Genomic DNA, 15799 nt, shown 5'->3' with positions numbered 1-15799 from the left:
ATGTTCTGAGATTGTCATCTGTGAAAAGTTTCATTAAATTTTGTGCAGTATTTCTTGATATATAGCGACACTATAGGAAACCATTATATGAAAAAAATGATATTTCATAACTTCATTAATATGCAAGCCACACCAACCAAAATCTAATTAATAATTTCCATTAGTTTACGGTACCTGTCTACCAAATCTGACTTGAATCCGTTCAGGCGTTTTTAAATTATCGTATGAAGAGACAAACAGACAGATACACACTCACACACACATTGACAGAAAAGCAGACATCGCTATGACAATAGCTCACGAGTGTGAACAGTTGAGCTAAAAATGAACAAGACGTATGCAACAGTAATGTTTTAAAATATTGAAAATGAAATAGAAAATTTGCAGGAATATGAGAATCGAGATTTACCAACATTTTAAGAAATTTATGGCGCAGAAATTGGATGGCCATCTTTTTATTTCTTTAATCAAAACAGGACGAATTAGATAGCCTTGAGCAAAAGTCGGTGAGTTATCTACCAGAGCCCATTTTTAGCTTATAGAGCTCCTTTTGAATAAATACAAGAAAATCTCTCAGTAATTTACCCACTAGTAGTAAAACGTTGATCAACTAGCAGTTGTACTTTTTAGTGAAAAATAACCAGACCCTTACCCTAACCCTTAACACAGGCATTAAGGACTATAAACCTAAAATGCACAGTATAAAGTTAATTTAAAATATGTAACTTATACACATCCTACCACCGTGACACTACGTCTTCTGTAATAGTGTACTTTGTCTATGTCAACTTGTATTATAAATCATAAAATAGCTCGGGGGTATTAGTAAATGTGTTCTTACATCAGAGATTGCGTTGACATCACCTCCAGAAGCAAGTAGTAACAATAAAGTTGCTATACAACCAAATGAGCTTGCTACACATATTCCCTGTAACCATAAACATACATTTTACAAGGTAAGAATTGGAAAATGTTTAGAGGATGGCATGACTGATATATTAACATTTCATCATGAACATTTCTTGCAGAAACTGTATATTTTATCACTACCCTTGATGTTCATTCTGCTTAATTATTTTCTACTCATTGAAGAGAGAAATTCCTACTGATATTTTTGTTAAATCGTGTTTCTTCAACAGGGTATTGTTTCATCACTAGATGTAAAATAAGCAGCGTTGACTTAGCTAACATCATAATCAGTGCAAATTAAGTCAAAGGAGTGTAGATGAAGTGGGAAAAAGTGTAAATTTTTTTGCTAGTTGTTCTATCAGGAATGTGATTACATCTTTCACCGTATCAATTATTCCATCCAGTTGACTCATGCAAAACTATTTTTGTGAAAGTATAGCCTAAACCAAGTGAGAAATGACTATATATCCGTCAACCCAAACTCATTACCCAATGAACTCATGCAAATAGACTAGAAGGGAACTCCAGACACATACAGTAACCTAAAATCAATTATCGAATTGGTCTCTTGTCAATTTGAAATACTTTTATCTGTGAAATTAGATAAAGTAAATAAAGAGTTGCAATTACTGACCAATTTCATATTATCTTCACAGATTCCGAGGGCCTGGTTGGTCATTATTTGAAGGTACTATTATTTGTCATGTTGTAAAAATGAAACCTATTCTAAGAAAAGTATAGGAAATAAGCATTTTTACTTCTCACCGCATTCTTGTCTTCCTGACTGATTTCAAAACCAAGCAAATACTTCCCTATTTCTGTTTGGTTTTTAATAACTGCCAAAATAAATCTCTGTAAGAACATTCACGAATGTTACTAAATTTCGAATATCAGATTGGTAATTCAAGGTGGCTTCAAAAACAAAATGTTTGAAATGACATTATAACATGGATTTAGACGTGGTCTAGGATACTTTGAAATAAGATTAAAGTTTATGGCAAAGAAAAAGCTAGATAATTAGTAAGGTTGACATCTTTTTTGGTGTTGCTAAAGCTCAAAATTCAAAAACTGAGAACAAATGGAGCTTACCTCTTGGATGTATCTCCTTGCCTCATAGCGACTCAATACTTGCTTCACTATGTCAAGGTTGCCATCAAGCACAGCTGCATCTAACAGCTAAACATGAGAAAAGACATTTTCATTATTTATGTAGGCACACACAATACTCTTCTGTCTTTCTGTATTTTTTTTTGCAAAGGATCAGGGTTATTAAAGCTATCGTGTCCACTTCAATTCATCCAATATTTATATCATGATTGTACCCTAGACAATCGGGTTAGTTAATATATCCGAACAAACTCCCTACCATGTGTATGTATGTACACAATGGACAGAAGACAGACAGACAGACAAACGAATAAACATAGCCATATGCATTCAACTGTTTATGGAACGCCGTAGCTATCATAAATGCATTTTAAACATATTCTCTTCCCATTTTCAGAACTTGTTTCACATTTTTAGAACATGTTAGGCATTACTCTCACGTCACTCTGCATTGAAATTATCATTTTAGGCATTTGCAATAACATTACTGACATTCAACTGATCGTGTAAGGCATTTCAAACAATGTTATAGGCATTGAAATTATCATTTTAGGCATTTGCAATAACATTACTGACATTCAACTGATCGTGTAAGGCATTTCAAAACAATGTTATAGGCATTGAAATTATCATTTTAGGCATTTGCGATAACATTACTGACATTCAACTGATCGTGTAAGGCATTTCAAACAATGTTATAGGCATTGAAATTATCATTTTAGGCATTTGCAATAACATTACTGACATTCAAACTGATTGTGTAAGGCATTTCAAACAATGTTATAGACAATTAAGGTGATTGTTGAAGGCACTCGATTGTTCACTTTCGGCATTTGCAATACTGTTATAGTACTGTGCGGGCGCTGTTCTGTTATTTTAGATTGACCAACTCATTACCACGTCAATAGTGGCTTGCACAATACAGTCAAAGTCATTCAGCTCATCGTCTTAGGCATTTTCATCATTGTAGAGCCCATTTGTGAGGGCGCTTTTCTCAACTCCGAGTCTGCGCAATAGGTCCGAATCAACAGAGCGCTCCCGCGAATTCCGCGCACTTTTAACCCACTTTTACTGCTATCGTCTCCAACGGGCATTCGCATGATATTGTACGCATTGAGCTCAAACTTTTCGCCATGGCCATGAAACGAATCCTCGAACAAATGTCTCTCAGTACTTTGGCTTCGAATTTTGAAGCTGAGCGAATCGACCTAACGCTTGTTCCATCTGTGAGTGAGGGCCAACTCATGCGACAGGGAGTTGGCACAATGGGTCTCCAGCTACGTCTTAAACAGTTATGCCAGGCGTATATTCAAGCAGAAACACAGGAAAGTGAAGGTGACGCCGCCGTGTAATAAAGGGAAAGTGGCTTCACACATCAGCCATCTCGTCTTGTATGTGCTTTGGTGTGTTTAGTGTCTGAGTTGTGTTTTGGCTGTTAGTGTGGAAATTACTAGTAACAAACGAGTCGTTAATTTTAAAATAAGCCATGGCGAGACGTGGGCGTAGTCAGATGTGTCCTTGACAGCGGTGACTCTTTTTTTATCCCCACGTTTCGAAACCAGAGCGGTCTCTTCCTCAGTCGCCTAAGATATGTGTATATCTTTTTTGTTTTATGTCATGTCGATATTGTTGATCTCCTGTGCTTCTAGCAGTGAAGCCAGAATGCTTATGTTTGGATCGTAATGTGTTCGTTCGTTCATTGACTTGTTTCTAATGCAATGGTTTTTAGCCTTAATCAGTGTGTCGCTTATGTTCGTATTTCTTTGTAAGCGATGATCGGTTGTTTAGGAAATAAATTCCTTAATGTTTCGTCCTTTTCTATGTGATCCCAGTTTTCACACAGAGCTAGTTTGATAGCTTGTGTCTTTATGTATGGGCTATATCTTGTTGTGAACACAAGTGTGTTTTTCGTTCTGTTTTTTGTTCGCTGGTGTTGTAATTGCGTAATTTGGTGACGAACTTTGTTTGCGATGTAAATTCTAGAGATTTCATCCTGTTTGTAGCCACGTTCAACTAATCTTGCATTGAATGAATTGACTTTAGCACTAAAGTCATTCTCATTGTTGCAAGTTCTGATGTACCTTAGTGTTTCGCCTTTGATCAGGCCTTTAAAGGTAGATTTTAGATGGCATGGTGTTCTATGTAGGAATTGAAACGTATCTGTGGTTTTCGTGTGTGTTCTTATGTCCAGTATTTTCTCACTGTTATGTCGTTGACCTTTGTATACCACAAGATCGAGATAGAGATACCACAAGATGTCCCTCAAAAGTATCAATTACGTCCCCAAGGTTATGAGAGGCGAGAGCAGAATCTCCGCCATCGTCTTCATTTTGAATAGATATTAGTATCAGTTCAGTTCTAGGTCAGTACAGTGAGCTTACACTTGCTGTGAAAGCAATACATTGTTGGAAAATCATTTATATTCTTTTCATGTGACTTACATGTGGTGATTCCTGTCACAAAATAAAGTGTCAACCATGTGAAAGCCTAAAAGAAGATATTTCATACGTTTTTGTTAGTTGATCTGATCATTTTTCGCGAATGACTCATTTGGGTTCAGAGGTCACTCGGAAAATAGAATCATTTGAGGTTAGAGGTCATCCCTCCTTGAAAAAAGATACTTCAACGGAATGTTAAAAATACCAACCATGATGTCATACTTGTATGCAAAGCTATTGCCAAGGCCTGTATTGCTAATGCCTAAGATAAATGGCGAAGTGTCTATAGTAACTTTTACATTATTACAAATACCTGTCATAATAGATGAAACGCCTTAAAAATCTCGCTGATTCTTAAAATCATTACTTACATGACTCCAACGTTTGTAAAGTGGTAAAATAATTAATTAAAAGCCTATCAAATTGTTAAATGTTCGTAAAATGACCAAATAAATGCCTCAAAAATCAGTCACAAGGATATAACAGTAATAAAAATGCTTACAATTTTTAAAAAAATGGTTATATCAGTGTTTGAAATGCCTAAAATAACAAAATGAAAGCATTTAACAGAAACTAAATTTTCTGTAACATTTATGAAAATGCCAATATAAATAACTGAATGCCTACAAAGCTATTGTAAATGCCTATCATGATTAACTAAATGCAAATGATGTTGCTTAAAATGCCAAACATAATCAACTAAATGCGAATGATGTTTTTGCAAATGCTTAACATGATTAACTGAATGCGAATAATGTCATTGCAAATGCCTTACATGACCATCTCAATGCTTAATGCCGTAAGAGTAATGCCTAGCATGATTAACTGGATGCGTACAAACGTATTGCAAATGCCTAACATGATTTATTGAATGCCAATAACGTTATTGGAAATGTCAAAATGTTCATCTCAATGCGTAGTGACGTGGGAGTAATGCCTAGCATATTATGAAAATGCGAATCATGTTCTGAAATTGGAAAAGATAATATGCTTAAAATGCATTTATGACAGCTACGGCGTTCCTTAACTGTAGGTCCTGTTTCCAGGTTGCTGGTGAATCATATTTTAAATTTGTCATTTTATAGTTCATGTTCTCACCAGTGTTGTAGTTCACAAACATGCAGTTACTGTTGTACATAATATTCAGTCTGATTTGTTTGGAAAAATTAATATCGTATCGATGACCAAAAGAATCATTCATCGGGTGTTTCCTTAACACGATTGGAACTAATATGAGATAATTTGATGGTGAAGTGATATCGGTTTATTCAGCAAATGTAATCTCATCTTACTTTCTTTTTAAGTTATCAACTTGTTTCTATGAGTAATTTGTAATATTGCAACATTCAGGTATAGGACACCCAACACCTTTGAGAAATTTGAATATGAAGATCCAATTATCCCAAATTAGTTCCAATCGTGTTCTTTGTATGTTCTTTCTGAAAAGTGGAGTAATGATGTTGTAGTTTCTTTCTTTCCATAGCATTGAACGTTTGACATTCATGTATCTTGTGAACGGAATCTCCATATGTAGATTTGAAGGACCCTGTAATTAAGAAACGTTTAATTATAAGTAACGTTTGGGTAACGTTAAGTAACAGACAGACATACACAGACATACAGACACACAGACTGTCAGACAGACATACAAATTTCCCGACGGAAACAAAAATGCATTTAAGTAGACAAAAGCTAATATTAAACTCTTTGGCTTAAAATATGCCGAGAAGAAGCTGTAGATATGAAAAATATAAGTTAATAGTCTCAAAAACAAATATTTTAAATACGTACGCGCAGCCAACTCATGGCAGATTTTAAGTAATTTTGAAAAGTATCTATTCAGGTTGTAGCAAGATTGATCCAGTGGCGTGTTACAACCGATAACGTAGTAACTAGCCGATAACGTATCAACATGGTTAAAATTTACCGATAACGTATCAAATCCACCGATAACATAGTAACGAACCGATGACGCAGCAATTTTTCTAACCGTTTACGTATCAACAAATTTACCGATAACGTACCGAATCAACTAATAACGGATTGAATCAAGTTATTCATGGGGAAAGATATATCCTCGATCGATCAATCAATCCACTGATAGATCGACAGATCGACCGACTGATCGATCGGTGCATTGATCTCTCAATCGATTGAGCTATCGATTTAATGATTACATGATCGATTGAATGAATTGAATGGATAAATAAATCGATCGATTGATCGATTAATAGATCGATTGATAGATCTATGTATATATCGATTGATGGATAGATAGATAGATAGATAGATTGATGGATAGATAGATAGATAGATAGATAGATAGATAGATAGATAGATAGATAGATAGCTTATCAAATCAACCCATAAATTAGCCAAGTGAGCAATAACGTATCAAATCAGTCTATGACGTATAAAATCAACCAATAATGTATCAAATTAACCGATAACGTAGCAAAGTCAAAGAATAAAGATTTAAATCAACTGCTAATGCATCAAGTCAACCAAAAAGTGTCAATCAACCATTAGAGTATTAATCAATGGAAATGAACTGAATATAGATGAGTGTTGTATCTCTCGTGTTTTGATAATCAATTACTTACACCTTCGGAGTTACATGTACTAGCAGTATACTGTTTTCGTGATATTACCAAGACATCACGAATCGAGCTCATTAATCTTCAAAATGCTGTAATTAATTAAGTATTCTTGTCAGATTAATTCAAGGTACAACACACATGGTCTTTATTGACACACTTTTCAAGGTTGGAGGACTTGGAAGAAGTTCTAAACATGACTGATTATAAAAATTCGTTACGTACAACGTCAGTATATCAAATGACAATAAGTCTTTACAATGTAACTCTGCTGGGATTGATTTACAGGTAAATCTGGACTCATTATTAAATTTGTTTCCTAATAAAAATTACTCATTACTTTTGCAAGTTACTCCTGTAAGTAAGCCAAGTCAACAGATTTTGTGGACAACATAACTCTTTTTCTCTTTTTATCACTTCTGTCTCGATTCAAGTCAAATTACATCGTATTTGAAGTAGGATTACGAATTTATTGAGTAGTCGTAGTACAGTGCTGATAGAAAAAAACGCTTACAAGAGTTCACTGATATTCTTACTGTAGATTTTCAATAATTTTTTTTGTACGAATACATCATTGATATTCTTCACTTCATTACTAATACGCAGTTATTTCCATCGGTGACTTATCCTATATGTGTGCGAAATTTTTAAGCAATGGAAAGCGCAACTTGAAAATGTACACAGACAATGTATCACTAACATAAGCCCCCCCTCTCTCTCTCTCTCTCTCTCTCTCTCTCTCTCGCAGTATGTCTCTATTTTCTTTCTTTCTCTTTGGCTGCCCGTTCTGGCTCAAACTTGCTGGAATGCGAGCTGTCACAATGCTCTTCAAAAGTGTGTCTCAGATTTTTTATATCTTGCTTAGTTTTTATTTGAGCACAATTTTAAAGAAATCAATTAGGGTTAAATTCACCACTAAATCAACTAGGGTTAAATTCACCGCTCTAGAAGTTTTTCTGGCATAAAAAATTGTTTAAGAAGGTTTAAAAATTCTGAGACACAGTTTGAAAGATCCTTCGGACAGCTTGCACTCACACAAATTTCAGCCACATATCTCATAGTATTGAAACAGAACATAGGGTAAACCGATTTTTGAAAGGTTATGCAAATTACCTGTCACTTGATAGTGAAGTAAAAATGGTCACACTATGGTAACCAAAATGTTTCCCTATATTTAGGCTTTCCGAAAATCTATAATTTACGGGGGTTTTAAGGGGGTTCTGAGCTTATTAACCACTAGAAAATTGTTTGCTTTAAACGGCCAATTTCTAGTCTTGGAACCTTAATTTACTGTCTCTTTCATACAATTGCAATTTTTGTTGTAAGAAGAGTGGGTAGCTGAACAAATCATTACAGCTATGTGTAAATCAAGTGTTAAATAATACAAGTCCCGAGCACAGTTCCTGTCGAGTTAAATGCTTCATTAGCTGTAACTTTAGGCTATTTATTCTGAACTCTGTGTGTCGACTAGTTTTTTAGCCTACTTCAAATAGCGCTCATCGCGATGCCATATTTGTTACTAAATATAGCTGCTTGTGCGCGACATCGGACACCGCTGCCTGAAATTCGGACAAATTTTGTTGTTGCATGCGCGGTTGTTGTTGCAGCTTGAAGTCTGAGCCATACATTCATATGAATTAGTGAGACTTTTAGTACGCATTGTAACGTGTGGACAAATATTTTTTTCAGATTAATAACAGGAAAACGACGTTCAGTGATCAGCGCTATTGCATACTAAAATGTCAAATATTCTACTTGTCAGGACAGCCAATGCCGAATGGCAACTGCTATTTTTGAAAACTGAATTCTCATCCGGACTTATAAAACGACCATATCGTCTGTGTACGAACTATCTGGAGCATTCAACAACGAACATTTCACGTGCACGGTACCTGATTGCCCCGGTGCAGATCCAATATCGTGATCAATCGCGAATCGCGGAAAAGCTGATGGAAATTCAGTTACGTTCCTTATTTGAAACAAAACCAGTCAAGAATTTTTTCGATCTGTCTTTTATGGAGACCAAAATAATGTCACGCCCTTCCGCCGACAAGAAAATTTTGTCGGGGAAATAAACTTTTGAAAAGGTCGATCAATCGTACTGTTCACTGGTCCGCTACAACAGGAGTGGCAGATGTACCCTTTTACGATAGGTAGTCTGATTCGTATTGAAACGATCGTACGACATCTGCGTTTTTGCGACATTTAAGTAAACTGATGTGTCATCGCGGACAAAGGAAGGGAACAATGTGCTATATTTTCAAGCAGACGATCTGTGTTTGTTTTTGAGATTTCGGCCGAAAACCACCCCCATGCGGACGGCAAACAAATAATTTATTTTACAAGACCTAAAGGCTAAAACTTGAAAAGCATGGAGTACCTTACCGCTCTTGATGATGCCTCTTCATTGTCAAAATCTTCCGATTTTTTAAAATCCTCAATGGGTCTCAGCAAATCTTCAAGATATTTAATCAGTTCTTCTTCATCTTGTCCTTTTGATGCTTCATTGCCCTCTATATCACTCTTTTCGGTTTTTCCTCAAGTTAAAAATGAAAAGTATGACAAAATGAGTATACGCTACTTGGATAAAGCTTTCTAGAATCGTGAAATTTGAATACGAATGACTGATTTCATTCACGTGTTGTATCGAGGAAAGTTCACTTTTGAATCAGTGGAGATTTTGCCAATTTTGATTTCAATGAAGTGCATAAAACATTGTTGCAGACAAAAGGATGACCAAATCAATAAAACTACAGTTTCCTAAATATTTTGGCATCTTACGTCAGACTTTTTGTTGAAAACGTTGCTTTTAATCACTATTTTGCAAACATTGTAGACTTTTGACCCCGATGTACAGACATATTGTACAGTACTCTATTGTTTGACCTATCCAGGGTGTACCCAGACCAATATAGAAATGATTCTCCCTAGTATGTGCCACCAATGACATTGTTTATCAACTTCCATCTAGTAACTTTTCCAGTTCACGACATTTCTTTAATTTTCTCGTTGCAAAATTTTATGACAATTTATACAAACCTTTCCCATCTTCACAGTGTAATCCCTGCAAAATGTTCTTCAATTTCCTATTTTCTTTGGTCAGCTCAGCGACCTGTTCCCTTTTTTGCTTGAAAAACTTAACCATTGTGAGATCGAATCTCTCGGCTGGATCATAATGGTAAACTGCCTTCGCAGATTTCATCTCTTGTAATCTTGCCTCTAACATCTGGGCCTCATATTGTGCTGCTTTGATACTTTTGATACTTTTTTGATACTTTCCACGATACTTGGCAATTTCGTTCAATAGATGTTTAAAAAGCAGAATGTTTTTATCATCAGGTTTCGGTTCTCCCAAAACATCTAGGTCTAAATATTGAGGAATATTCCACTTGTGGGTAAGCATTGATTTCCATGAAATGGACGTGAACACTTTTTCCTCTGAAAATCAACATACAAAAAAGATATAAACATATTTTGTGGATTTAAGGATTAATATCTGTTGTTTTGAATGGAGCATATAGAGGTCTGTAGATGAAGTGCAGCGGCTGGATGCATGTAAAGAATGAAGCGGGGCTTCCCCATACTTGCCATGATACTGTGTCAGGTTGACAGGCCGTGATTAAGTGTTAAGAGACGATACTTTGATTCTATGCTGAAATGATTTTATAAGAATTGCTTATGTATTGAACAAATTGGTACAAATGGGATATTTATCAAATTTACCTAAGTGAATGAAATACAGTGGCCACAGATGATATTGCCTCTATGAGATTTCATCTTGGGGATGATTAGAATGCATTTGTAAAGTGAAAGAAGTGAGAATGATTTTAGTAAAACGTAATGGACAGAATGTCCGAATGTATCGTACCATTTTTTTGTAACTTTTCTTAAGGAAAATCTTTTTGCTACTTTGCTGTGAAGGCAAATATTTTTTACAATTGTTAGCGACAATTTTTAAAATTTTAGGTGGCTGTAATGGATCGTATCACTAAACAAATAAATATGCATATATATATGACAAAGGTCAATGTCCTTGTACCGACTTAGAATGATATTGGTTGAAACATGTCAGAGTTAGGACCCCGGACACGAAAAAAGGTAACAAAATGGCCGACGGACGGCCATATTGGCTCGTATCACAAAAAATGATTCGAAACACCTGACATCACTTCTTGGTCTTCTGGCCAGAGGTCCATATATCTTTCTTTCATGAATATGACTTGTTTATGTACCGTCTATTTACTGTCTGTTCGTGCTGTCTTGTGTCTATGTTTACAACTATTGTCTTGCTAATTCTGACCTACTGTCATTGGATTATTGATTGGTATGATTGCGATTATTTTGCATGTGTATGGCATAGATTAATGTTCTTGACCAACTTTGAATGATGTTGGTCGAAATATGTATAAGTTACGTCTCCGGACATAAAGAAATTAACAAAACGGCCGCCATGCTGCCACATTGGATCGTATCATTAAAAAAAAAAAAAAAAAAAAAAAAAAAAAAAAAAAAAAAAAAAAAAAATGTATGACATAGATCAATGTCCTTGAACGAGGCGCCAAATGTAAAAAATTAATACATACATATATACATACATACATACATACATACATACATACACATACATACATACATACATACATACATACATACATACATACATACATACATACATACACGCACATATATATATATATATATATATATATATATATACAAAAACACACATAATCATACCCATAGAGTGTATTCATTCAGACATGTACAATACATAGATACGTTCATACATACATCATAAGTAATATATATATATATATATATATATATATATATATATATATATATATATATATATATAATCATAAGCGTACGCATAGAGTGTATTCATTTAGACATGTACGATACATTCATACGTTCATACATACAATATACGTATACACGTACACACATAATTTTGCACAAAAATGCATAAACACAGACACTACACATACATACATACATACATACATACATACATACATACATACATACATACATACATTCATACATATATACATACATACATACATACATACATACAAACAATACGTACATACATACAACATACATACATACATACCATACATACATACATACATACATACATACATACATACATACATACATACATACAATACATAGACTATAGAGCCTCGCCACGAAAACTTAGTGATACAGCTGCAAAATGTTATATACATAGAACCTCGTTCTGACTTACTGATACAGCTGGACCTCGTTCTGACTTACTGATAGAGCTGCAAAATTTTATAGTCTTGTTCCCTGACCCATTTCCCCGGTAGAGAGCGTGGGGAAATATAGGGCCAGGTACAGGGTAGCCATCTTGAACAGAATTTTGTTCAAGATGGCGGAGGTTAGTCACCTGACAGAACATGCTACAACAAATATGGCTGCTACCATGAAAACGCCGGTCAAAATTCGACTGGATCAGAATTATGTTGGAACACTGGTATCCGAACCAAAAACATTGGCACACGAGACGGGAAACATAAACTGAAAGGATTAATCCAGAAGTACGGGGAAATAAAGGTGATTGAAGGCTGGATGTGATATCGCAGCAGTACTTGTGGCGTGTATCGAACGCGCTAGGGTCATTGAGGTCATCGCCGACTGTGGCGTGACCCAAATGACCCGAGCACGTTCGATACACGCCACAAGTACTGCTGCGATATCACAGCTAATTGAAAGCAAACTTTGTTGGAACTGTGAACGGCGATTGATTTCGATGGATAGAATAGTGTCCGAATTTTGTGAAAAATGCCAGGCATCATGTCGACGTTCTAAAAGTATCAAAAAGGTGTGCTAAATCACAGTTGCTAAATCATTGAGGTAGAAAGTCTTTCTTTCTACCTCCACGGCTTTGTGGTACAAACAAGAAGTTGGTGTCAAGTGAGCCTGAAAGTGCGAAACCCAAGAAACATGAGAAAAAGTTACAAGTGTCACTTTCATCCAAGCTTGTTTTATTTTAACCATATAGCGTCCATGTTTACATATGCCGGTACCTGACCCTATATTTCCAACGCCCTCTACCGGGAAAATGGGTCAGGGAACCAGACTACAAAATTTTATATACATAGAACCTCGTTCTGACTTACTGATACAGCTGCAAAATTTTATATACATAGAACCTCGTTCTGACTTACTGATACAGCTGCAACATTTTATATATAGAGGACCTCGTTCTGACTTACTGATACAGCCGCAAAATTAGATATATATAGGAACTTGTTCTGGCTGACTGAGACAGCCACAAAACGATGCTGTGCGTTCCCGGCGTTGAAGGTACTGGGCGCCTCTCGCGCCGCACTGGGAAAAAAACAGTATCGTACGCAGGACCATGGAGCTAAGAAGGTAGCATGGCAGGGCTAAGAATGACCCGGGCTAGGTGCAATTATTGTAGCCCATATGCCGTGCGCTGCTGGCTTTTCTGACCTGTTTTTCTTTGCAGCGCTGGTCTGTAGCGGCTGCTGCTTCACAGCAACACGTTAGCAAAGACCGTGCACAGCCCGACCGGCGGTGAGCTCCCTTTTTGCAGCTAGACCCTGGCAAGACTAAAGCTAATGCACTCATAGTGCTAGCGCTTATGCTATTCAAGTGCATTTGAACTTTGCGGTTTATTTTGTGCTAACGACAATAATGACTGTGGTATTGCTATCAGAAGAGATCACCACTGATCTGGGGCAAAATGAAAAACTCAGGCCTAGCCGGCCTAGCCGGGCCCTCTAGGTTGGCGATCTCAAATTTAAAGCGAATTCATGTGTGCTCGTGCTCCCTCGCTAGAAGATCGCCCGGCTACACGGTTACACACGTTAACATATCAATGCGCGTCTATGAACGTATCCCATATGCATTTAGGCATGTCCGAGAACGGCCCCACGCTAGGTAGGTTCGAGAAAACGGTCTCGGGACATAGAGCATGTAGAGCACACGTGAATCGAAGCAAAGTCTGCTTGTACCCGGAAGAGAATTACCGTAAAAACCGTATCAATTCGACCAACCTTTTACGACCACACTATTTTTTTCTCGAAAAATATAATTTTATTTTGCCCCTATCGATTCGACCACCGACGGAAACTGTGACTTTCTCAATCCCTATTAATTCTACTGAATAACATAGCTTTCAAAAAAAAAATTCCTTCAGTTGGTGAATGAACAACATTTCAGGACATCGAAAACAACAGCGTTACGAATATAGACTCTTTCTGTGTATGAATCAATTCCTTCCTAATTGACAGATATTATTTTCTAAACCACATGTTGCTTGTTCCTAAAACACGTAGATAGATGTGCCCCGTGCACTAAAAGGACAAGTTGGCGATATCTTTTGCGAAACGCTAAAAAAAATATGCTGAAGAAAAATCAGTATGTTACATGTCGGCAAGTACGGCCTACGCCGCCCCGTGCGTTCTTACGGACTGGGAACAGACTAATATTTTCAAACGCAAATGGGGACAGTGTCAAGGAAAGATGACGACTTATTTTTTCAAGCTGAAGAAAATGCTGTTTCTGGTTGTGTTATTGAATCAATCAAATATTTTTGTTCGAAATTAATAAATCATAGACAATCTCGATTCTCGGTTTATAGCAATTTTTGTCGACCGATACATGTAAGTCTTTTCATCTTCAATATTCCATTATAATTTCACCTATGATATATAATATCCTAACCTCCAGTGACTGGTTCCTTCTAAACGTTTACTTGCCTTGTGCACGAAAAGAGATGCTGTATCTTATGCGAAACAATGAAAAAATAGCTGAAGAAATAATCATGTATCAGTAAGTGCGGCAGGCGAAACCCGGAGGCCAATCATACCGATAGGGGACAGAGTAGATCGAAACGCAAATGGGATGTTATTAAAGGTTAGGCGGTGACTTATTTTTAAAGTTGAATAAAAAGGGGCTTTAAATGCTCTCTCTGGTTGTGTAAGTCTGTCCTCGAAATACAGTTCCCAGTTGATTAATCATGGAAGTCTCATTCTCCCCTTTATGGTTCGATATTTACTGACTCGCTCCTTCTCATTTTTGTTAGTCGATGAAAGCATTTTCGTCTTCCATATTCAATCTTACTTTGAACAATGTTATATCCTGACCTTTACTGTCATTGTTTTGACCAACGTACAAAGACGTGGCCCATGCGCCCAGTTGTTTTGCGAAATGGTGAAGACATATTTGAGCACGGCCATGCTGTATGTGTGGGGGCCCGGGAGACATCGATGTCAGTCTTTCCGGACTGTCTACATGTAGCTTAGGGGATATCAAAGGAGATGAATCAGTTAGTTGAATAAAACAAAACTTTTCGGACATCATATTTTTATGTCAATTTTGTCAATGTCGGACTTTGGATTTGATTGAGAAACCGGAATCACCTACAGAGATGTTTGCATTAAACACGGACGCACAATTCGGAATAGTTTGTTGTGCCGCTACTGTCGGTCTCAGTCGTGATGTCTCTCCCATAAAATTTCGAAGCTAAAGGCCTACACTTGTCGTTTCGATGCACTGTGGTACACAGATGACCAGATATTGCATGTTCTTAAAACTAGTCTAAGCAATTTTACGACACTCTTTGTCATCGTGTCTCCCCGTGAATGTCCTTGAACCTGTGGCCGTCACAATTGTTTTACTGTATCCGTTAGAGTGTAAACCCATGCTCGTCCCCAGCAGATGACTTTTTAAAACATTATGCTGTAA

At 36.5% G+C, this 15799-nt stretch overlaps 1 protein-coding gene across 1 annotated transcript in view; it reads right to left on the bottom strand.

Moving 5' to 3' along the window:
• The window catches only part of LOC139141243 (uncharacterized), a 79913-nt gene that overhangs the window by 754 nt on the left and 63360 nt on the right, over nt 1–15799 (bottom strand). The window contains exons 4-6 of the mRNA XM_070710868.1: nt 10091–10489; nt 9437–9588; nt 1999–2085 (exon numbers count right to left, since the gene is read on the bottom strand). Coding sequence (XP_070566969.1) covers nt 1999–2085; nt 9437–9588; nt 10091–10454 — 603 coding nt within the window. The 5' untranslated portion in view covers nt 10455–10489. The remainder of the gene's footprint in view (nt 1–1998; nt 2086–9436; nt 9589–10090; nt 10490–15799) is intronic.

Source organism: Ptychodera flava, chromosome 9, assembly GCF_041260155.1.
Source record: "Ptychodera flava strain L36383 chromosome 9, AS_Pfla_20210202, whole genome shotgun sequence".
Lineage (NCBI taxonomy): Eukaryota > Metazoa > Hemichordata > Enteropneusta > Ptychoderidae > Ptychodera > Ptychodera flava.
Note: the sequence above shows the minus strand (reverse complement) of the source record. Positions and strands in the feature narration are given on the sequence as shown.